This window comes from Anomalospiza imberbis, chromosome 11 (assembly GCF_031753505.1).
Source record: "Anomalospiza imberbis isolate Cuckoo-Finch-1a 21T00152 chromosome 11, ASM3175350v1, whole genome shotgun sequence".
NCBI lineage: Eukaryota > Metazoa > Chordata > Aves > Passeriformes > Viduidae > Anomalospiza > Anomalospiza imberbis.
The window spans coordinates 116283-140676 of NC_089691.1; the positions used below are offsets into that span (position 1 = coordinate 116283).

At 41.4% G+C, this 24394-nt stretch overlaps 2 protein-coding genes across 8 annotated transcripts in view; both read left to right on the top strand.

The window, feature by feature from the left end:
* BICD2 (BICD cargo adaptor 2) overlaps positions 1-7461 on the top strand; it is a 55092-nt gene extending 47631 nt beyond the window's left edge. For 2 of the 4 annotated variants that reach the window (XM_068201413.1, XM_068201416.1), the window contains exon 8: positions 6839-7461. In XM_068201413.1, coding sequence (XP_068057514.1) covers positions 6839-6883 — 45 coding nt within the window. In that variant the 3' untranslated portion in view covers positions 6884-7461. Of the gene's footprint in view, positions 1-1135; positions 2742-6838 lie in introns of those variants that run through there. The other 2 variants (XM_068201414.1, XM_068201417.1) reach the window with 1 other exon arrangement.
* A 7950-nt stretch (positions 7462-15411) lies between these two features.
* FGD3 (FYVE, RhoGEF and PH domain containing 3) overlaps positions 15412-24394 on the top strand; it is a 103448-nt gene continuing 94465 nt past the window's right edge. For 2 of the 4 annotated variants that reach the window (XM_068201421.1, XM_068201424.1), the window contains exon 1: positions 15412-15640. In XM_068201421.1, the coding sequence (XP_068057522.1) occupies positions 15505-15640 (136 nt within the window). In that variant the 5' untranslated portion in view covers positions 15412-15504. The remainder of the gene's footprint in view (positions 15641-24394) is intronic. The other 2 variants (XM_068201419.1, XM_068201420.1) reach the window with 1 other exon arrangement.

Sequence of the window (24394 nt, forward strand, 5' to 3'; positions counted from 1 at the left end):
TAATATTGCTAAACAGCAGGCTTGATATTTTAGAAGAGATATCTTTTATAATTTTCAATCCTGCTTTTCTCTTTGCTGCACAGTCTTCCAAAAGGCCTTTATTCTTCTCATTCCTACATTAAGTACAATTTAAAAATACGTGGCGAAAGCAGGCTCTTGAGTGCTAACTTTCTCTGCTCTAATATAATCAGTAACAATTCTGCTTCCACCATAGTAGGGTGCTTTAACACAGTTTTCACTGCTTCCATGTCTCTAGTGACAGTACTTTTGTGAGCTACTGATGGCAAAAAGGTAAACTCGAGAAACTAATTGAATGCATTGTTAGGTTTTTTTTTTTCAAATTAGTTGGAATGTAATAATTCTGGTGTTACCAGACAGTGACTATTGCTTTCAGGCTTGGCTTCTTCTTTCAGTTCCAAGTGTGAGCAATTTTGCTATTAGCCCAATAGCCTTAGTGATCATTTCCATCTTCAGTCATTTCTGCAAATATTTAAAAAACCTTAACAGCCAGCCTGACTGCTGTTTGAGTCTATCACCATTATAGTTTATCCTGTCAGAAAAAGAACTGAGGAATGGTGTAAAGTGACTTGATCCTGTGGTTTGTATTTTTAGGTAATATTTAAGACTGAGTCTTTTAATTCTTGATTAACAATTTCTTGAGATGTTCATTTGTTGTAAGTCTTTCATATCAGTCTCAATGGGTTGGGGTAAAGCATGAAAATTCCTTAAGCCATCACCTACCTCTGCAAGCAGGCTCTTCTGAATGATTCTCTGCATAGACCTGCATGATATTCTGACCTGCATGTTTCTGGAGAACCTAAAGCTTTACTGAAAACATTTCTTGCACACTCACTGCTTTTAACTTATACTTGAATAGCAAAGCTGTATTCAGTACTTGTAAGAATCCTTCTTTCTGCAAAGCTATTGCTTCCAGGCTGAGCCCACAATGCCTTGTTCACCTACTGCGAAGGCATCTGCGAGCTGGAGTGGCTGCTGTTCCCCCAGCCAGCCAACAGACCCTCAGCCAACTAACCAGCCTGTGCAGCACATGGATGGGGTTAAGTTTTCAGTTGATTGAGAAATAAACATTGATTTTTTTTTTTTCCTAATGCTATTTTATTTTTCCATTTTTCAGCTGTAGAGTAGTCCTGGAGAAGGCCTTTCCAACAGTGCAACAGCATTTCTTAGCCCTCCTCACTCTGGTTCAAAGTGGTGGCCCATTGCACACAGAATGGAAACCACTGACCTGATCCTAACTTTTGAAAACACCTTTTCATATATACTACCTGAAACCTTCCCTTTCTGCCTGAAGCTATAAAACAAACAAGCTTTACCTATAAGTGCTGCTGCAGTAAGAAACCTTACAAGTGCTGAAGAAACCTACTTCAAATGTAATCCTCACCATATTAGTCTGTGCTCTCCTAGAAATGTTGGATCAGGGAATTTATTTCATTGCAGATGCTCATTTTTTTACCTGATTGTTAAACCTGTGCACTTTTGATATTTTTCTTTAGCTTCTTTAATTCCTTATGTAGAAGACCTTATATAAATGCAGTGGTTTGTGCTCATAGTCTCTCTCCAGTTTGAAACTTGTGACTTACGAATTATATATCAGCATGTGGCAGAGATTTTGGGGGGGCTCTAGATTGTGATTAGAAAAGAGTTTCAACAAAAAGCAGGAGCTCTGCTAAACTATGTGCTGTGCTTCAGCATCTTTTTTTATTAAAATGTTATGCTTTATATGTTTAAATTACTGATTTTTTTAAACTGCCATGTTCATTAAGAAATCCAGGGTATTCCAATTCTGAGGTTTTTTTCATATTGTATTATTATTCTTAGGAATAGTTCAATGTAACAAGAAGAAAACTTGACTTTGCTCTGGTTAAAACAGTAATAGGCACTTGAAAAATATTAAATAAGTAGTATTACATATAAATTCCAGAATTCCTGGGTTTTAGGAAGTTGAAGTATTATCGATTAACAGAATTTTATACAACTATACCAGTTAAATTCCAAATTGGAATTGTTTTGTTACTTTTTCATTTTATTGTGCCATATTATGGTACATTTAGAAAGAAAAATTCTAAAGTGGTCAGTGATAGGGTGTTATCTGTCAGCGCCTTTCTGTCACTCATTATTGCCAGTAGTGCCTTTGATCATTTGAAAGGAGACTCTTAGAGTATCGTAGGTTAAGTCCTGTCACTTAGGAGGAATGGAATGGCTGGTTTGGAATTTGTTAAAGATGTGGAGCAATAAGTGCAAAGTGAACTCCCATTTCGCACATTTTTAGTGATAGGCTTTCCACAGACTTTATATATACAAGGAATTGTAAAAAATTCTGTTAGTCAATGATATTTCATCATGTAAATCCTTGCAAATTCGGGGGTATAGAGGGGAAAAAATCAAAACCACAAACCTGAACAAACATGACTACACTTTGGGAGCCAGATGGACTCATCTTGAACAGATGAGCAGTGTATGACCACATTTATGGTATCAGTCTGGGAATGCCTCGGGAATGTCGCTGACCTTGAGCGGTGGTGGGGGCAGGAGCCACGATGCTGTGTGTAGATGTGAACCACAGCACATTGGGATCTCCTTTGCATGTTGTATCTAATTGTGATTTCAGCAAACAGAAAGAGAGAAGCGCATCAACAGGCCATGCCAGATTCTCAATGGCTTGGTGAGGTTCATGTGGATGATTAAATTGGTACTTGCTGGAGGGGAGCCCTCCCACTTCTTCTCAAAAGAAGTACAAATTGAATTAATATTGACAGTGCAGAAAAGATTTCTGTTTGCTGGGAAAAGCATTATTATTCCTAGATGTGGGGACTTATATTTCCATGTTCTGTTACACTATTGATTCATAAGAAATATTGTTGCATTTAAAATTACTACATTTGTATGTGGGTATTTATTTGAAATGATGTCGAAGTACTGTATTATATTCTATGTGCATTACCTTTTAGTGGTGGGTTGGTCTCCATTTAACGTCCTGTGCATGTATTTTTGCCAAGTAACCTTTACACAGATCCGAAAAACAAAAAAGTTAAGCATCTTAAAATGATAACTATGTTAATTGGATAACCTTAGGAGGAGGAGTGGAGGTCAAACCACTGCTTCCAGATTAATAAAACTGTTTTTAATCTAGGAAAGCAATGTGCCTGCGTAAAGGTAGTCACATTGGTAGGAGCAATAAAAGACAAAAGGAACTGTGTGTTCTGCCTGTTGGTTTTGTGGTTTAAGAAGGTGCTGGTTTAAGTAGTCGGCTGAGGGGATTTTCAGCTGGGGGCCAAATAAATACTAATTTTTATCTGAAAGAAACTGAATACGTCACATGAAGTTTTCTGCAGAACTAGAAAATTAATTATTTGTGCTCACATTCAGGAAGCACCGTCCTCTCCTGTTCTGTGACACCTTCATGGATTAGTTTTGGCCTGGATCCGACTGGTTTAATGTGTGTCACTGAACAGCCTTGCTTGTACTGGTACAAGGGAAAGTAAGGGTAGGACTAAGGCTATGGTGTCATTGTTGTCAATTCATCCTGGAATTGCATCTTAATTTCTCATATACTCTCTAAAATACTCATGTACTCTTAGGGTCTCATCCAGCCTGGCCCTGAACACTTCCCTGGAAGTATTTCCTGGTTTGGCAGTGTTCCCTCAGCACCCTGGTCTAGTGCGAGATATCCCTGCTCATGGCGGGGCGGGGTGGGGGTGGAACAAGATGGTCTTCAAAGTCCCTTCCAACCAGTCAGACATTCTGTGAAAATCCATTGAGTTGATGTTTGTCCAGTAGAATTAGCAAAGAAACTCACAAAAAGCCCCTGAAAAAGAATGCCAAAATTCTGAGGGCAAGGCTGAGGTTTGCCCCATCAATACAAAGATATTCCTGGAGCAGTGACTTCATGTCGTCTTCTAGAAACATTAAATATGGTTTTATACTCTGACAACTCTGGTGCCCCCAGGTAGGATTCTCAGAACCATTCTGCTGATTGTTTATCTGGAAGCAGTCAGCTGCATGTCACCAGCTCATCAACATAATTTATAGCTAGAGCGCAAGATGCCACTTTTTCCTTGGGCATTGAAAACACTTGCTCAGGGGTATGCAGTGAACTAGCAGGGCATGTGTGCTGGGACACTTTCCCTGATTGTAGAGGTCTCCATTTTCTATAACAGGAGCTTTATCTGCAGGATGATCTACAGAAGAAACATGTAAATCCATCTGCATGCGTTTGAGAGCACACCTGTGAAACAGTAAAACAGGGTTCAAGAATGTTTCAGTAAGAAAGAAAATGAGAAAACCGTTAAAGGAGAGTATTTACATTAAAAGGTTGTCTAGTGAATGGCTATTAATGAAAACATTTGTTTCTTTGACTCTTTTCTGTGTAGAAAAATCCCCTCCCTAAACCCTGGGGGAAATGTTGCCTCTGCAGAGATGGAGGTTGGGTTCAGCATTCCAGCTGCAGATGTGGCTGGAGTTAAGTCTCTGGGAGGGGAATCTGCCAGCAAATGTCACAGTCCTGCTTTTCTGACTTCTGTGGAGTCAGAAATCCAGCAGTGATCCTTTGTTTCATGCAAGTGAGGCTTGAAAACAAGTTACTCACTTCCCAAAAGAGGAACCAGGCAGATTTCTGGATGTACCGAGATGCCTAAAGATCAGAGACCTCGAAGTTACCAGGTACCTGGTTTTGTGGGATGAAGGCAATGAAAATTAAGACTGAGGTGCTTTTTGGAGATCCCACTAGATAACATGGGAAAATTCAGCTAGACAGATAATTACAGTAGTTAGAGTTAAAAAAAAAGATATTCACATTCTTGTGATTTTAAAGGCTGATGTAGTAGATGGACCCACAGGATCAGGAAAAGGTGTTTTTGCATCCAAGAACTTTGAAGAAACAATAAACTCTGAGAGCTCATAACTAAGCAAAGGGGCTAGTTATTGTGATTATTCTGTGTGTATTATTATTTTTGAGTGTTATTTTGAATGTTTATCATTAAAAGTTTGAAACATACATTAGTCATTGTTGGGAAAATCACTCATACTCAAACCACTCAAAAGATCTGTCCTTTCTCAGGAAAGGAGGGGAGGATACTGCTTCCCAGTGCAAATGCAAGTTTCCCCAAGAAGGAAGTAATCACAGCTGAGGAGGGGATATTTTTCCTTATTCTTACTGGTGTCTCAAAGGTAACCTGAGAGCTGATCTGCCCCTTACCTTTACCCAGCCCTGTCACTTTGGGACATGCTGCTCCTGAACTAAGCCATCAGGTTTGATAGTTATCAAGTGAAAGGGTTGTAAAATGCCTTAGGTCCAGCAACTGTTTAAAAAACTCAAAAAGCCCAGGAAAGCCAACTAACAAGCTGGATCTAGTTCTAGATTTTAGAGTACTTCTGAAGCAAAGGTAAATACACTGAGTGGGAGCAGTGTAATGAAAGCTGATTTTTGTGACTGTGTTGGAGAAAACCTGAGAAAAATTTTAAAATTTAAACCAAATCCCTACCGATATCTAACTAGGACAATGTGTGTAATGTGTTACTTGCAGTTGAAAGTTATATACATGGGCAAAGCTTGAGTTAGCTAGATGTAAATGAGGCGAGTTTAAGGCAGGCTGAAGTGAGTTAGTGCATGTCCAGACCTCCCATCAGCCTCATGAAAATAATAATTTAACTAAGCTGAAAATTACTTTCAGGGCAGAACCCCCAAATATTGTGGCTTTTGATGGAATCAGGTGTCATATTAGAAGGACACTGTGTGTAGCCAAATACTATGTGACTATGTTGCAAGAATTTGGAACAATTTTATATATTTGAAGCATCTCTGAGGTTACTTTTAAAATAAATACCAGCAGATGGACATTTGGGCTCTGAATGTCCTAGGCTAAAATACTATAGCAGGTTTAACACACAGGAGAAACTTCCATACTGATGATTTAGCATATGGTTTTAAAGCAAACATAAGAGGAAGGAAAAAATGTTATAAGAGTGAAACTTCTAAAAATAAACTCTCACTAGCCCATTCTCAATAACAGCATTTAATTTTTTTTTAACTGATCATTTCTGCTTTTCAAACAGTAATCTATTTGAGGAATTACAATTCTCCATTTTTAATGAGAGAATAAGAAGCAATGCATTTAACTCTATGCTTCTTCATATTGCTTGACATAATTTCTTTTATAACTTCTCTGCAAAACCTTACTCCCTAATTTTACACAGAAATTTTCAGTTCAACATTGTCTCATCATTCAGTCGCATGCTAATTCAAATTCAGCGAAAACACTCAATTTGGCAGTTCTGTAATAAACATTTTCCCCTTGATTTCTGGTGGTGAGACTGCTACTAACTATGACAGTTATTTCTAATTATATTGGCTAAGCATTCAGGCAGCTTCTAGCAATCTCAAATGTTGCTTAGCTTTTTTTCCTCTGTGGCTTCTACACTGGAATTCGAATTAATGCAGCTCAAAGTTTTATCAAGGGATAAAGAATGAAATATTTGATCCAACAGTGAAACATCAGCTTCCTGCTGTTGCCAGATGAGCAACAAACCTTTATTGAGCCATGTATCAGAGCCCTGGAGCTGAAACCTCTCTCCTGTTTGACAGCCAGATGTCTCCATCAGGAAGCAGAGTGCTGACATGCCATGCACAGTGTTGGAGGGAGATTTTATCATGTGATCTTACCTGGCTCTAAGGAGTATCCTAAAATTACCCTGCCTTATTAAAATGGGAAAAGCATTAATTATTTTTAGCTGGTAATCAAGAGGTTGTTTAGTAACAGGTCTCAAAAATAAGATTCCGTTTGTAAAAGTAAGTTCCTTGTGGGTTTGTCTTTCTTCATAGGGACAGAATTCCCAGCTACCAGCTCTCAACAGTACACATAATTAAACAGTTGCTGAATGTCCAGAGCAACTCCCTTTGGAAGTCAGCTTGGAGAAATAACACTCACTGTGGTCTACATGAAGGGAGGAGAATCCGTGGTGGGAGTTGAAAAATAGTAAGAAACATAAAAGGGATGTGGCCCTTATGCCTGAACATACAAAATATAATTATTGGCAGCTGTGTGGAATCAGGGAGCAGTTCTGGCAGAGAACACGAGATGGCAGTGCCAGACAGGGCCAGGCAGCACCAGCCAGCAGGACTCATCCACTCACAGGACCCTCTGCTGCTTCAAGGAAAATGGGAGCTGAGAGCATATCAAAGCTGGTCACACTTCTTCTACACTAAGAGATTTGACTTTTGTCTTAAGAATTCTCCCCTTCACCCCTGCCCTTCTCCCTTTTGTTCAGGTTTGCCATGGTTACCCGTGGTTTTGTACAGCTCACCTTGGATGTATTGCTTGCTCTTTCAGTGAGTCACTGGCTTGGCAGCTCAGGAGTATGAAACTTTATGAATGGATACCAGTGCTGCAAGTGATTACCCTGAGTCACATGACAGACAATAAATGGAACCACAATTGTGAAGAAGGTGTTTGGGGTTTTTTTGTTTTTGGGGTTTTTTTTGTTTTTTTTTTTTTTTTTTTCTTTGATTGCTCTGGTGACCCAGTTCACTTCCTCACTTCCTGAGAATTCACCATTTGTCCGTGTGTCACATAACTATTCTGGGCTTGCTCAGGCTCTGTTTGGCATAGAACTTGCCCTGCTTGTTAATTTCAGTGCCTAGCAGGAATGGGTTGTGGCAGCAAAAGCTGTCTTCAGCTGTGTGTTAGGTCACAGGTTTGATAGAGTGGTTGGCAAGCAGTGAGTGCACCTTCCGCTTTGCCCATCCATAACCCCGAGTCTGAGAGCGCTGCTTCAATCAGCATGGCCAAGGTCTCATCCCAGCTGAATCCAGCAGCCAGTGGCCAGGCTGGGAGATATGGCTACCTCTAAGTGGGCACTTCTGCACATTCTCAGCTCACCACTCACTGGCATTGCCAGCTTGCAGGGGGACTTTGTGAAAGGTAAGAAATCAGGCAAGCAATGCTGAGGGTCCTGCAGCAGATATCATCCTATTGTACAGAGAGGAACAAAGCTAAAATAACTGAAATCAGTCTAAAATCTCATTCTGTAATAAATAGTATGGACATATACATGCCTCATACATGCCTAGTTTCATTAGTTTAGGAAGATTTGCTGCCAAGAGCTGATGTGGAAACTAAGGTAATAAGTCCCAGTGGCATAACTGTGAAAATTGGTGTAATTTCTCACTAGCAGATCAACCTGCTACCTGAAGAGTAGTAAATAATTCTATTATTTAATCAACAATTAAAGGCTAATAGCACTCCTGAAAAGATTTGATTTCTCTCAGAAATTTGAAGGAACTCCACCAGCAACTCCACTCTTGGATCTTCAGTTCACCTTCAGTTGTATTTTTTGACTTGTGAGTGAAGTCATATGATAGAACAGTTACTGCTGGTGGAAAAGTATTTAAACCTCACAAATTGCTAGTGAAGACCGCAAAGCCTGCTTTTGCTCATCATAATGACAGCTAAGAAAATATAGGTATGAAGACAAACAGTCTAACATCTCCTGTCTATTAAGAATATCCAAAATGTCTACAAAAGGTAAAAACTAAAGCTAGTATGTATTTCAGGAGAGATAAATATCTAGAAATAAAAGTGCTTTGGCTAAAAAGCCACTCACAGATTGTGACTTGTGACTTTCAAGGAAGTTCAGGCTTTATATAATTGTACGTATATATATATATATGGGATTGGAATTAGATGATCTTTAAGATTACTTCCAACCCAAACCATTCTATGATTTTGTGATTTTAAAAATTTTTTTGGAAAAAGTCACCTAAGATGTTTGTGCTGATTGATCATACCCAATACATTCTGTGCGAGGGTTGGCCCACTGACTCCTTGAAGACAGAAGATGCAAACTGACTGCTTTAATAAATGAGGTTTACTTACCTGCTTTCCTGGGTACAGATGTGACATGATGTCTCCCATGTGACAGAAAACAGGCATGTCATCGCAGGGCAGGAGCTGTATGTAGACACTTCCCTCCGCCTCTGCTTTATGACTCTGCTAAGCCCAGCCCAGGCTGGGCAGGACTGTGGTTATCACCCTGGCCTCCTCTGAGGGCTCATGACGCTATTGCAATCATCAAGATTCTGGTAACACATAGATCAGCCAGGTCTGTGAGTAGAGCAATTGATATGGCTGGTGTGAAACTTTATGAAAACCTTTGAGTAGTTTCATGAAGAGTCATAGAGAATCTCTTTTCAAAAAGCATACATCTGTATTCTGGATCATTTAATAATAGATTACAGAAATATTGTACTAACCATTTTGGTTTTGTTTTTTTTTTTTTCAGAGTTAAGTTTTACTAAATATTTTGGCTTCAGCTAATTTGCTGGATCACCCTTCAGTAAGGGAGTAATTCCATAATTGATGAAATGTACATAGAATAACAAAACAAAAAAAAAAAAGAGATGAGAACTCTTTTATCAGAATTCAAAATGAGTCAGTGTTTATTTCTGAAGCCAGATTAACAGTGACTAGGGTGACAAAAATCAAGTGCTGAAATTCCCTCTTTCTGTTTAAAAGCTATACCTTATGTCTGCCAGACCATTGTGGCATGTATTAGAAATCAACATTTCTGGAGTAAATTTCTAATCTAGTGGTGCCCAGGAAAAAACAGTATTTCCCTCTCCTGTTTGACAGAGATTCCAGTTTTAGTACCTTTCTAATCAAAGCAGCAATCTGACAGAATCTCAGTTTGGCTGATTTCAGGATACTGAAAATCTTGGGTAAAATCTGCAGTGCCCATTAGATTATTTAATTTCTGAAAGGGCTTAATTCTAATTCTGTTCATTGTTAAAAGCACTTAGATACCTCTGTGCTGTTTCATTTTGAATAATGAGATTTGCGTTCCTGAAAGTCATTGACTGCGAAACACATCGCCCTTGATGCATGATTCAATTAATAAAGCACATCTTGTTTCTGAAGGTAATGCAAAAGTCAGTGTTGTTTAAAAGTGTTTAATTGAATGGTGACAAGCTATAGCTCCTCATTTACTTTATAATGTGATACAAGAATAAATTATTAACATGGACCTGAAAGGATCTTCTGGGTCACTGAGTTCACCCCCACTCCTGCAAATCAATGTGCACATCTGACAAGTCTACAGCTTTAAGTATTCCAAAATATAAATGCAAACCCACAGTAAACAGAACCTAATCTATACACAGAGGTTTCTATAATACTACTGTGCTCTGTCATTAATTCAGCCCTGGTGTTTTGGTAACAGCCAACAAACAGAGAAACACCCACTGAACAGGTGAGGATTCTGCTGTCTGTCCTAGATGTTGGCTGTTAGCTAGTGGTCAGCAACACCTCCTCATCCTCATCATCCTCTCCGGTGAGGATGGAGAGTCACACATCAAGTGTAGCCTTTCTGATCAGCATATTATGAGTCCCCTAATGATCTACCCTCATTTTATACCCCAGAGACAGAAGTGAATGGATCCACCACCCTTGTATTGTAGCTCATTGTTTTTTGTCAAGCAATGGCAACAGGATTACTGTTTTCCCCAGCCCAGCATTTAAAAGGCAAAGAATGGCTCTTGTGCCCTCCTTGGACATAGAGGACATTTTCAGTTGGGAAGATCAGGCTCCAAAAATGGGTAGTGCACTGATCATTCATTACCTGTTGTATCAACCTAATTCTGCTTTCAGAGAGCCCAAATAACAACTCTGATGAGTATTACCTTAGAAAGATCTGAATCAATTAAAATGAAAAAACCACCCAAATTATTAAGTCTGTGTATAAAGAATACTAGTGATATTAGAAAGTCCAGGATTGGAAATGCCTCAGTGCTAAGAAAAATTAACATTCAAGCCCCAGTAAATATTTAAGTTCAACAACTTCATGATGTGCAGCTAAAATACTATTCCACAGTGTTATAAAAATCTCATGCCAGAGTTTAAAGGCTGGCACAGGACCTCTGCCCAAATGGAGGGCTGCATTACTTTTATCTGCAGTTCCTTATTTCTGTATATTGTTCTATGGGGTTTTTTTTTCTTCTGGATTCTTGGCTGCTATGGTAAGTGGGGTTGGTGAATATGGAATAGACTTGCTTGTTCCAAAGTGCCTAAGATATCATTTAAAAAAAAAAAAAAAAAAACAAAAAACAAACACAAACCCTACCACAGTAGAGTTTTGGCTTAAAAAAAATTTCCCTTGAAAACTACCTTTGATCAATCATTTCTTTTTGACTTTTTTTTCCTCAAATTTAAGAGCAACAGAATAAGTTTCAGTGCTGCCATAAAATTTAATTGGTTTTTATTGCATTTGCTGGTTTAGTCTCATTGTAAATGAGAAATAAAGCAGTTCTGCTTTATGTGCAAGTGCAAAAGCCCAGCCTCAAATTCATGAGAATGAGATTGCACAAATACTCAAAAGACATCACAGTAATTTTCAATTTTTCATTTTCACATGAAAAATAATCTTTTCAGAAGAGGAAGAAACTCCAGTCAAAATTCCAAGATTTATAAATAAGGACTCTGTGCACAAAGGGACTCTATGTTTGCCGTAGAGTGTCATGTGCAAAAGCACATGAGGGTCACCCCAAGGATTATGTGATCTGGAACAAAACAAAATGTACATCTCCTACAGGAAAAGCATATGAGAAAAACCCCATATATTTCCAAAGCCTTTGCTTTTTGGTCTCCAATATCTTATTAAGTCTAGAAGAGGTTATTCTTACCCTCATTAAATCTAACTTTCCTGGACCTGCAGTGGTAGTCCTCACTGAACTACAAAGCCTACCATGAAGGAGATTTACTTTGTATTGAGAGAGCTCATCTTGTGACAGAATTTTAATGCAATATGATGGGCAAGTATTTTATTTTTGGAGAGAAAGAATATTTGTATGAACTTTGCTAACTGCTCACACTGCATTTATTGGTGCTTTACTCTTACCCTTGCACACATGTGCATTAGATACCAAGGGATTGAAAACAATTAAAACCAGCCCAAGATAAGGACCATATTCAGTGACATTGCCCAGTGCTTCAAAGCTTAAAGAAGCTTTAAGCCCATTGTACTGGGCCCAAAGTAGAATTCACAGCTAAGATTTAATTAAACAAAGATCTTCATGTCCTCAACCAGGTCCAGTTCACTGCAGGAGGTTTCCAACCAGTTTCTAATCTATTTAAGAGAATCATCAGCCTCTTTGAGACTAACATTGTGAATGGCAGAAATGACAGAAATGTTGACAAGGCAGACTTGTTTCTATTATGACTTCCTTCATAAGACAGGACGGGAAACAGCTCAGGTAACTTCTTCTAACCTAACTGAGACAGGTTAGAAGAAAAGGGCTTTATAGAGCTGGATATATATCTACTGACTGCAACTCAATGAAAGGTGGCATCCCATGCTTGTTACTCAAGAGTCACAAACTGTGCTGTAAAAGAACCCAGGAACATTTTGCTCCTCACAGTTTTGAAGGATTGCATGCCTCTCAATTCAGGTGGGATGTTCCAGATTCAGGAGGGGTGTCCCAGCAATTTCTTTTGTCTTCCCAAATCTGCACTGTTTTGCTCTTTTTCTGCTACTGTCAGACCACCTTCTTCTTAGCTTTTATTCCTTCCAATCCCTAGCAGAGCTGTAAAGCAGAGCCCTTCTTTTGTTTGTTACTGACCTGCTGAAACTTCTCTCTGAGACCACACGATTTACCTTGGTTGGAGACGTGGCTTATTTCCCAGATGTAAAGAAACTGATACTGGCTCTCTGTTACAATTTTGCTGGTCAAAAACAATGGCTACAACTTGCTTAAATTGTTAACTCACTCCAGAATAACTTAATTGATTCTAGTCAGAGAATCAAATTAAATGCTGAAGATACCCAGACTATAGATAGTGAGTGCCTAAATGAAAAATGGTCCAATTCTCTAGAAAAAAACAACCCAAAAACCAAACCAAACCAAAATGCTGGCCAGGGTAGGGAAAGAGTTGGACAGGATATAAATAGGTAATTTAAAGGGATGCTGGTTATTTGGTGTCCTGGTGCTATATCTAACAAGTTTAAATGCTTAAAATAAAGCTTGTCTCAGCTTCACGCTTTATAGCATGCACCTTGCTTACATGAGAGCAAAGAACCTGGGAAATTGCCAACAATTTGTAAGCTTGTTTCTGATGCTGTATCTCCATTATACCTGATAAACATGCAGCAATGACTGGTGAGCTTGGCTCTGTTCTGGTGAAAATGCTATAGAGAAGACCCACTAAAGGACAGGACTAATCTAAGAGCCATAACCACTTTTGCAGTAATTAATGTCTGAAATAATTTGTTGCATATTAAATTTGTATATTAATGTAATATAATGTATATTAATGCTTTAAGGTAGGATTTGGAAAGTAACATGTTGGATTTTTAAAGTGACAAAAAAATCCAGATTGGTTCCTCACTGATGAATCTGCTTTCTTACTCTGGTTTATCTAGACCCTGTTCATGGAGTTGATATAGAACAGCTACTTCTTTTATTCTGGAATGATTAGTCCACAGAAATTATTTTTGGGAATGTCACTGCAAAACTGTGTTTCCATTCCCCCACACTATTGAAAGCTCAACAGCATATTTCCACACTAATGCCTGCATGTCTTGGTTTGAAAAGACAGGAGTCTGTGAAGGAAGGCTAGAGTCTCCCGTGAAATGGAAAAGGTAAACCCCCCTCCCTCTGAATTACCACAATTTCAAAATAAAAAGGCTCTCAGGCAAAGATATGGGAATGGGAATAACAGTTCTTTACTAGAAAAAAAAAAAAAAAACTAAATAAAAAATATAATTAGTACAAACAAAACTACTGATAGAGTCAGAAACCTGACACCCTGAGGAGTCAGGGTGTTGGTGATAGTCCAGTTAAGTCATGGCTGCTCCTCCTGGAGTGGCAGAAGAAATGCTGCTGAAGCGGTGGTCCTGTAGAAGGGTGTAGTTCTCTCTGAAGGTCTGATGATAGAGTAGATGGGCCTGGTCTTCCTCTGGGAATCCAGCGGAGAAGAAGCTGCTCCTTTGGGAATCCAGCAAAGAGGCAGACTTCATGTGTCAAAAATGCTGATTTTATGCAGGTAGGGATGCTTGGCTCCTTCCTCTGGGTGGAGCATCTCACAATCGGATGATGTAACCCCATCAGTCACGCAGTGAGTTATTCAATGGCCCATTAACAGAAAATATCTCCTCGGAGGGAGACATTGTTCTTGGAAGAGATAAGAAAACTGCCCACCTCCAACAGATGGCAAATAGAACACACGCTTATCTTACAAGCCAGGACACTGCATCAACATTGGATATTTCAGGGGGAAAGTAAAGAGCAATGATGGACTACTGGGTAATAAAAAATAGACCAAAGCCCAACACAGATAACTTTTTATTTTATTGTTTTGCTTGTTTTTTTTTTTTTTTCCTGAAGGTAAATGTCTTTGTGAAGACCATTTTACATGTCTTTTGCTTTCAAAGATGGATTGCTTGATAGGTAGTTTTCTTTTTCTCTGTATTATTTACTCTTTGTGATGAGAAGCTGGGATCTTAAATCTCAGAAAGCTCTCCTTTAAATATGTGCCTCACCTGAAGAGGCAGGGTTTTACCTCTGTTGAAGGAGCACTTCACCAGGGCTACAAAAGAGAGCATCGCCCTCCAACTCTGCTGCAGCCCTCCTACCTACAGCATCCTACTCCCTGTCCAGGCACAGAGTAGTGAGTCAGGTGGGCCATCGGGTCTGACTATTTAAGCTTTTGTTTTTGGAAATTGTTCTGGGAGCTGGGAAGAGGCTGGCAGGGTTTGGTCCCTTCAGAAAAAATTCGTATCTGAATTGCTCTCTGACGCATACATGGAAGAACAGGTCAGCCAGAGAAGTCATGCACAGCCCGGGATCTCTCCTGAGCATCAGGCATGTGTTCTACAGCCGCCCACAGCAGCTGCACCAAGAAGCTTTTGGCTCCAAGGGCAACAGCCGGTGTAGACCCTGTAGCCCTTTTCTATTCCTTGTGACGAGATTTTGAGCTTCGCCCTGTGTTCGTCCTCTTTCTTACCGAAGGGACCCATAAACACTTTCCCTGTGGTATGCGAATGATGAGGAGCTTGTGCGCACCTTGCTCCCTGTAGCTGCATCCCGGAGCCAACCGGTTTCCTTGGGGGGGGGGATGGGATGCCCCCGGTTAGCCCAGGACGGCGCTGGCTCAGCGGGAGCTCCTCGTAGAGCTGCCCAGGGGCCACGCAAGCGGCAGGCGTTTCTTCCCCAGGGTCGGGCAAGAAGGGGGCAGGAAAGGGTGTTTTCCTCCCTCCCCTCGGCCCCCGCTCCCGGCCCTAGGGAGGGGCCAACGCCGGCGGGTGCGCTCTTTCCCTGCCGCTGCCCCCGTGCCAGGCGCAACACCTGGTCCCCCGGCAGCCGGGGCGGCCCCACCGGCGTGTCCCGTTGCCGCTTGGGCCGGGCCGGGCCGGGCCGGGCCGGGCCGGGGCGGGGGCACATCCCGCCTCCGCCGCCTTCAGGGGCGCCGCGTCCCGCTGGCGGCGCCTCATGGCGCGATGCAGCTGCAGTGGGAGGGAGAGGAAACCCACCCCCCTCGCTCGGCGGCCGCCTTTGTAACCGCCTGGCCCAGCTCAGCGCGCAGCGGCTCGGGGAGCGCCGGAGCGCGGCGGCGGGAGCAGATGGAGCCGGAGGGTAAGGCTACGCCCAGCCCCCCGCGCCCCGGCCGCAGTTCCGAGGGAGCCCCACGCTGGCCCGCCGAGTTCTCGGTGGAGGCTGCGGCGGCCGCGGGGAGCCGGGCCGGGAGCGAGGCGGAGCAGCGGTCCCGGCGGGCCGCGAGGTGTCTGTGGCACGGGCGGTGAGGCTAGTTCCCGGGCCGGCTCCGCTCCAGGTGTGCGGGCCCCCCGCCGCCGCCTCCCTCCCCTACCCTCCCCTCGCCGGCTGGCGGGCGGGCGCGGTCCCGCCGGCTCTGCTGGCGCCAGGGCCCCGCTCCGCCCGCGCCCTCGGCGGAGAGCCCGGGATCGGGCCGCTCCGCCGCGGGGAGGCGGGGGCTCAGCGGAGCAGCTCGCACGGACTTGGGGGCGCGCTCAACTAACTTTCTTTCTTCAATTGATTTTTTCTTTTCTTTCCTTGCCCCCGCGAGCGGCTGGCGCGGTTCTGATATAAACCCATCGCCCGGGGGACCGGCCCGCCCTCCCGAGGCCGGACCTGCAGCGGCGCTGGCTGCGCTACCCATGGCCTCCGAAGCGCCAGCTGCGGGCTCACCCCGAGCTGCCCCCGTTCACACACCCTGGACCCGGCGTCCCTGTGCGGCTCACAATGGCCAGGGAATCCATGTTTGAGTAAATGCAGCACTGAGTTGTGTAAATGTATTTTTAGTTCTCTTAAAACCACACAAAATCAGTTCTGTTAAACATTCATTTCATTAAGACTGCTATTAACTGTAGAGATTAAATTTATTTCCTGCCAATCCATATTTAGGCACTTATGAAATGCTGAGGTTTTTTTCCCTCTCTCCTTTTTAAATACCTTTTGGAACTGTTAGTACATTAAACGTAAACAATTTCCAGTTGCAAGTTGGAAATCTCTGAACCATAATGATCTGTTATATTTAGCTGGCCGTCTCTGTAAAACCAGCATTCTCGTGGAAAAAAAAAACCCACAAAAAACAAACAAACAAAACCAAAAAACAAACAAACAAAAAACTCAACAACAAAAAACAGAAACAAGGAAGGAAACGGGAGGAAAAGCCCAAAAACCCCTCATGAGATTTATCTTTAGAAAACTGGCCACGTGCATTGTAGCTGTTTTTTAAACCTCAGTACCTTATGTCACATTTTCCATTCCAAATTTTAAGAGTGGTGTAACTATGTTAACGGGATATATTCTACTCTCCATTGCAAGCTTTAGGGAATTTTAACACAAAGGAAAACAGCTCTGCAACATAAAAGAATCTTGCAGTGCCTGATACACAGTGGCACCAAGGAATGGGAGAGACTTGGCAATTGTTGATGACCAGAATTGGTTTTGTTGAGAAGCATGGAGAATGGAAAGGGGTTATGTATGGTGACTAATACATTGATAAAAGGATTCTTGCATTCTTTAGAAGAAGTTTGTCTTTCATAGAAAGCTGGTTTTCACAATGCTAGGAGGATGGTTTAGAGTTCATGCTCCATCTAGGAGAGCTGTGTTTATAATATCCCTTGAAATAAGCAAGCTGGGTTGTTCCTGATTTAGTTCATTTGTGACCCAGTTCTTTATGTTGTAAGTGTTCTTACCTTAATAACGCTAAAGAAAAAATATAAAAATGAAATTGAGTTTGAAGGAATTCCTTTTAAATAAATAAATTCTTATTTTTAAAAAGTGGAAGTTTTCTGCCCTGCTTTTACCTACAAAAGCTGGATCAACCTAGGAAATATTATGGTGAGTTGCAGAGCTGCTGAAGTTCCCCACCTGCCCTGGATTCAGAGATATTCAGGCAATCTGACTTCTGGCACCTCCTGAACTCTTTGCGTACCAATCTTCAGTACATTAATTTTTAGAGGCTGGTCCTCCCACATGGGTTGGAGCCTGCAGTAGCTGAAATGCCCATGTTAGCAGTCTCCTGCTCTGTTAGTGAAGGAGCCAGGGTTCTCATGTCAGTTGCTTGTAGATTGCAAAGCAAGCAGATGTAATTGCAATGTCAGTTGCTTGTAGACTGGTGCAATATGTGTCCCTCTGTATGTGTGTGTTTGTTATTTTCTTGAGTGTGGTGCATCTCACTGAAGAGCATCAACCAGTGAGCTTTACTCCTGTTTTCAGAGTCAGGGGACTCAGTGTGGTGATATAAGGGAAATCTGTAGAGCTTGCTTGCTCTTGTGGCTCTGATCTGATGTGCCCTGCTTGCACAGTCCTGGCTGGAATCATTCTTGAATGGAGCTGGAATTGCTGTTGTCCAGTCACATTTGGCACAGCTTCTTGCATTTAAATGCATGTCTAAAACTCTTGATGAAAGTGGAGAGCCAGGACTTTCTCTTTCCAGAGGACCTTTGCCTCTTGCAGGGTGTGCAGATCTAAGGCCTGTCAGGTATCTTCCACAGAGGCAGGGAAGAAAGATGGAGTTGATACTAGGTTGCCCTTTCCTTAAGGAAATCCAGTGTAGCGGACTAATGCTACAGAAATACTGACCAATACAATTCTTGTGGGTGTCTCCCTGACTCCTAACATTGGCTGAGGTGATAATGTAGGACAAGGTTGGGACTGCAGAGTGTATTTGGTCTTGGAGTGTCTCAGAGGTGCAAGAGAGAATATTTCATTCAAAACAATAAAAGCAGTAGAATCATAATGATGATGGTCCTCATGGCTTTTTGTGTGTAATGAGCTTCTGTAGTGTGATCCAGAATGAGGAAGACTGCCTTAGGTCAGTAGTGGTGAAAGTGGGATGTTGAAACCTTGTGACACCACGAGTAACAGACTTGGGAAGTCAGAATCCCAGGTGATGATTTTTCAGTCATGAATTGGTTGCACTGCGGTGTTTTCAAGGCAGTTTTTGTGGCTGGGTTTTCCAAAGTATTCCAATGGTTTTATACTCTGCGTTCCCGGATCAGGTTCAATGTGTTTGGTTTTGAGGAAGCTTTGTTCTCAAACAAGCTATGTGAGGTGGAGTGGTGTGGGCAGTGCTGCTCTCTGAAATACGACCTAAAGTCCAACTGTTACCTACTGGTTTTCAATGAAAAATGTACAGCTAACTTCTGCAGGAAGGTTTGGGAACAGCTCTGTCTTCCCATGTGTGTCTGTAAGCTCAAAAGCACTGAATGTTTCTAACTGAAGCGTTAGAAACATTCCTGCTGACCAAACTCAGTAATTATGGATGCATGGGGTTTTTTCCAGATTGCCTAGTCCTTTTTTTTTAGGGATCTTGATAAGATTATTAGAGATCAATAATGGTCCTGCTTTGGTCAGTGAGTGTGAGCAAGGGTTCTGTGTGAGAATTGAAAGGGCAGGAAGCACACATGCAGCAATGATGTGATTAATGCTTTAGTTCCTCTGACTGTGCATTGGTTTCTACTAAAGCTATGAACTTGTGAAATGCTTTTGAGTAAGGTTAATTTTCTTCTTCAAGCTGTTTTGTTGAAATTTACATTTTAATTTTTTTAATTTAAATTTTTCATTTACTGATAACTCAATTTGAAACTAAAAGAGGTGACTAGTAAAACCTAAGTAATGAATATTTCTAGTTCCCTGGATACAGATATTGTGTTAGACATTTGAGCCATTGGTTGTGTAGAAGTTAAGTTGTTTGAGTTGAGTGAACAGTGGCAGATTAAAATCAGTAATAACTACTGTGGTATCCATTTGTATTGGCATTATCAGATTTTAATGTGAAATTTGATGTTTCACTTGAGAGACTGACAATGACTTGCGATTCTTACACAATGATGAATATTGATACTCTTTTGAAAATATGTCTCTTGTTCCAAATTCTCTGAACTAGCTGAAAGTTCATTTTAAGTAAAAAATAATGTGACTTCATGTATTCCTCAGATGTGGGAACAGAGCATATGACAAAACCTGAGCTAAGATGGACTTGGACATGAGTGAGAAAGAGGAGGGGAAAAGTAGGAGAGAGTATTGTTGAAGTCCTTTCCATGATGTGACAGCTCTTGAGCCATGCTGCATGCCCATCACCAGCTCTCAGGGCTCTCATTTTTTTTGTCCTCTGCCAACCCCTTTGAACACCCCGTTGAGAGCTGAGCCTGGCACCCCTGAGCACAGGACCCTAGACCTCCATGATGAAAATCCATATGAAATTGAAAATAGATGTCTGCAGCTCAGTGTTGCATCCTCTGGAGCATTTGGGAGGCAGTCAAGTCACAGCACTTGGAACTCTGGCTGGTTTGGAGGTTATGAGTGGTGAAATTTGAGATGCCTTTGTTGGTGGAACAATAGTGAGGTATACTGGAAAGTGCTTCCAGGAGAATTTTTTTCCCCTCCCTCTACTCTCCCCCCTCCCATTCACAGCCAGCTTCTAAAAGCAAGGCTTAATAATTTACATTTGTTACATAATGATTTACATTTTACACTTTGCAGCATCTTAAAATTTTATGTGTCTTTTGGTTTTATTTCACAGTTTGTGGCTGTTCATTCTATCTGTGCAGCCTGTAGTTAGGAATTCCTGATATTACAATACCGAGTGTTTGCTTTACCTGGGTACCCAGCGAATGCAGTGCCAGCCTGTGCAGAGAAGATGTGCTGGTACATGGTGTCCCTGCCGGTGATGCTAATTGGAGTGACAGCCTCATGCTCATCTCCATTCCCGTGTTGGTGTGGCTGTTACTTTTTCTGGCAGTGGTCACCACTTCTTTCTATGAGAAATACCGAGGTCTGCAGTTGTGGTCTGGCTTCTCAGGGTTAACTTGTTGAGTTTAAGTGGCATTATTTAAAGCACATTGCCTCTGTGGTCCCTGATCACTACCTCACAAATTGCTGTTCTCCCTGCCTTTTCTTCTGGTTTTACTGACTTCTGTTGCTTTTTTTGTCGTTCTGTGAAAGAGTTTATTGGTATTACCTGCTTTCTTGTTTTCTGGGTTGCACTTTTCTTGCTAATTGTCTGGGATTGAGACCCTTGTGTGGGACAGAAAGCCAATTATTTAACTGCTGTGAGAGGGCTAGGTGAAGAATTGAGGTGGAAGGCTGAGAAGAGGAGGTTGTTGACATAGCATAATCTCAATCATGGCATACAGCACTCCCTGCAGGATCCTTGAGGTGCTCAGCAAAATGAGTTCATCAGCTCCTCATCTATAGTCCCCCCCATCAACAGAGGAATGAAATTCCTACCGTGAAGCCAGGCCGTTTGAATAACCTTTCAGATATGGGCATGATACTTTTGTTCCTCAGTCTTTCTATTCTCCCTCTTAGTATAATTAATTTCATGGTTATGGACTCTAAAAACCAACAGCTCTTCCACAGAAAACCATCAGCATAAAAACCCATTTTGCAAGAGTGCTAAAATGGGATTTTTCTCCTTTGTTGAGAAGCTTGGTACTGCTTGAATGATGTAATATGTTAATGGTGGGGCTAGTAAATCTGGCTATACTGTCACAAGGCATCCCTAAGAGGCACTGTTGATCCCTCTCTGTGCTTGTGTTGGGCACCAATAGCCTAAGAATGTTTTGTGTCTTGAAGAAATATGTCAAGTGTTACCAGCTTTGGTGTCTTAAATGTTGCTGATTTTTCTGGAGAGCTCAGAGTTACTAGAGGCAAAAATAACCATTTCTAAATTCTAAAATTTCATAGGCCTCTAGAGTACATTCAAATGTGGTGGAAGTATTGATAGCTGTTCAGAGGTCACTCTTGAGGCTGGGTCAGAAGCAGTCATTGAGCAGTGAATAAAGTAATGTAGAATTGATTGTCTTCAAATCTGTTCTTTTCTTTTTTTTTTTCCTAGTCATACTAAAAATGCATCTTTTGGGATGACAGAACCTTCAAGGTACTAGCAGGGACAGAGCAGACCACTGGCCATTGCTGTGAGAGGTGAGGAGCTTTGAAACATTTTAGGTCCTCATGTATTTCAGCATGGCCATGAGCAATTATTTACTGGAATTGCATTTTAAAATCCTGAAATGTCCCTTTTTGAAAGATTGTTCTAGTTCTTTATTTCTTCTTTATTCATCTAACTTGATGCAGCTTCACAGAAATTCTTTTGTTTAATGATTATTCAAGGATAGAGCATTTTTATGCTTGACTATTGAATGAATCAATTACACTCGCAATTTGCCATTTTTCATTCTTAAAGCATTTTGAATCATCTCCACTGAAGTATACAGAACCACTGCTAAAAGTGTAGTACCTTTACAAGTAAGTTCTAGTACTCATTGAGCTGGTTAATTAATGTGAATGGCTAAAACACTAATACAGAGTCCAAAGCTGACACTGGTTAGATGTCAGCCTGTTATTGGAAGCCCAACCTCTATCCTTGAGATGGAGCATTTGGATACAGTGTGTGCAAACAACATACACATCTGTAGATGGCATCATGGCAATCTGGATGGAGATTTTTGGAGGATACCAGTTTTCATATTAAAGAATCTAATTTCTAAAAGTTCAAAGAACCCAGTAGCCCCAGTATTTTTTGAAAGAAGGGTGACATCTAAATACCACTTGGATGTCAGAGGTTTCTCCTCTTTATTTTATACTTCAGGCAGTATAAAAACTGCCTGAAGTATAAAACAGGCAGGTGTCTGATATAATGAAGGAATTTAACACTGGGCTCTAGTTTTCTTAAACTCTTGGCCTCTTTTTATTCATTCTTTTTGGGCTTGCAGGCTCTGAGCAGAAATTCTCTCTTGGTAATTTAACCCTGAGCAAATATTTACATTCATGAGATTCTTGCTACTTCAGTAATCAATTTGAGCCTTGACGTTGGAACAGGGTGAAAGTTAATGTACCAAACACTGGGGCAAGGAACTGTGAAAGGAAGACCAAAGAAGCCTCCAAACATGGGTTTTCCATGTTTGATATGAATCATCTGCTAAGTGTAATCTGGTTGTCACTTCCAGAACAAGATCTACAGAGATACTGTGTTTTCTACCACTGCCCCTATGTGTCTGATGGGGGCTTGTGATTTGAATTTTACCCACAGCTTTAAAAAGCTGAATAAAACTGTTTGTGTAAAAACTGAAGGGAATGAAGAGTAGAATAGAAGACTGACATAGAAAAGAAGGAAAAAGTGAGTACAGTGCAAAAAAACCTCATAGGGGTGTAGGAAGAGATTTTGAGGAAAGAAGATTTTAAAGTCAAAATTAGTAAGTAATCTAAATTTTGTAAAACAGGAAACCTGTACAAAATGCTCTGGGAGATTAACCTGTGGGCACTGCAGAGGTAAGGGAAAAGTTCTCCAGGATAACACCAAAAGAAATCTGAATAAATGTGGTAAAGGAAGGAGTGATCTCTCTGCAGACCAGTGAATAAAAATACCACCAGATCTCAGCTTCCCATGGGTTTGGTTTTTTTCCTAGATGTTGCTGTTTCAATCCAGCCTCATGCCCTGTGCTGGCTGTAGTGTTTCTGGGAAAGACTGGGGATGAGAGTGTACTCAGTTCTCACACCCTTTGGGGGAGAAATATGCAAGGTTCCTCATGTAGGTTCTTGGTGGAGGATGGAGTTTCCTCATACAAGCCCACCTTGGCCACACCTTTTAAGATGTGTTTGGAGCCCCAGGGATTTGGTAGTGGTGTGGCCCTTGGGTCAACCACTGCAGCTCCATGCTGCTGCTGGTGAGCTGCCAGGAGAGCAGGGTTGTGTGCACCTGCATGGGATAGCTGAACATCCCATGCAGGTGCGTAGTGCATTCCATAATGCAAGCTGGGCATTGCATTCCCTCTTAAATTGGATGGAAAAGGGGATTGTGCCCCCATAGGTAAAATTGTGCTGTAGGTTGACATGGTTGTACTGGAGCTGTGACTGAACCTACAAAAGCTGACAGTGATTAAGGCCCAGCCCCCAGGCTGTAGTAGTAGTGTACATCTTGGAACTCTTAGGGGCTTGTCTTGAAGTCACATATATGGTTTTTCTATTTAATTTTTCTTCCAATTTTTTCCTTGTTTGTTGAATATCTGCAAACCCCCTGAATGGGGGTAGATGAATTTTGCCTGGAGGAAACTTCAGCCATTCCAATTTCCTGTTGGAGCCAGGTGTGCCACCTCTGTAAATCACTCTCACTGGCTGTGGGAGTCATCCATACAGAGTGAAGTTTCCCATGGAGGAGCAAAGAGTGCTGCCTGCTGAGTTCTCCTGGATCTGTTTTACTAATTGCTATTGAAATTCTTACAGCCTCTTTCTTGGCTGTAGAAATGCAGGGCCAAATATCAACACTGGGTGGAGAAGTTCCCTTCTAGTTGTTGCGTGGTTGAGAAATGCATTTCTTAAAATTTTTTTCATCTTATGCAAATACATGCCTTGCTTTGCCATTTCAAACTTACTGTTGGAAGTGCAAGTGTTCCCAGCTAGTAATAGTAAAATTACTAAAGTAAATAGTAAAATAAAAATAATAAAATAAAAAAAAAGTAATTTAAGAAAATCCTGTCTCATCCATACTGTGTGGAGTTGTTGGAACTAGGTCTTTGGTTGGAGTTATGGCTGCTTAATCTTGATGGCTGTGCAGTCAAAAAAGTTGCTTCACTTGGAATGCAGAACAGATGCTTTTCTTATTTACTTGAAAGCATAGTCTGGTGTTTTATTGGTATTTTCCAGACCATGCAAGTCCCAAAAGTTATTTTAAAAACTGCTAATCCTCTTAGGATAAAGAAACTGCCGAAACAAATTTTGAGGATAGGAGAGCTGCTGTGTTACTTGTCCATCTACTTCGGGGTTCTGGCCACAGACTGAAAACCTTTGTGGCAAATGCTTATGGAATAACTGGCAGCAAGAGGTGGTTTTATTATTTCTTTTCTTCTTCCTACTCTCAATTGT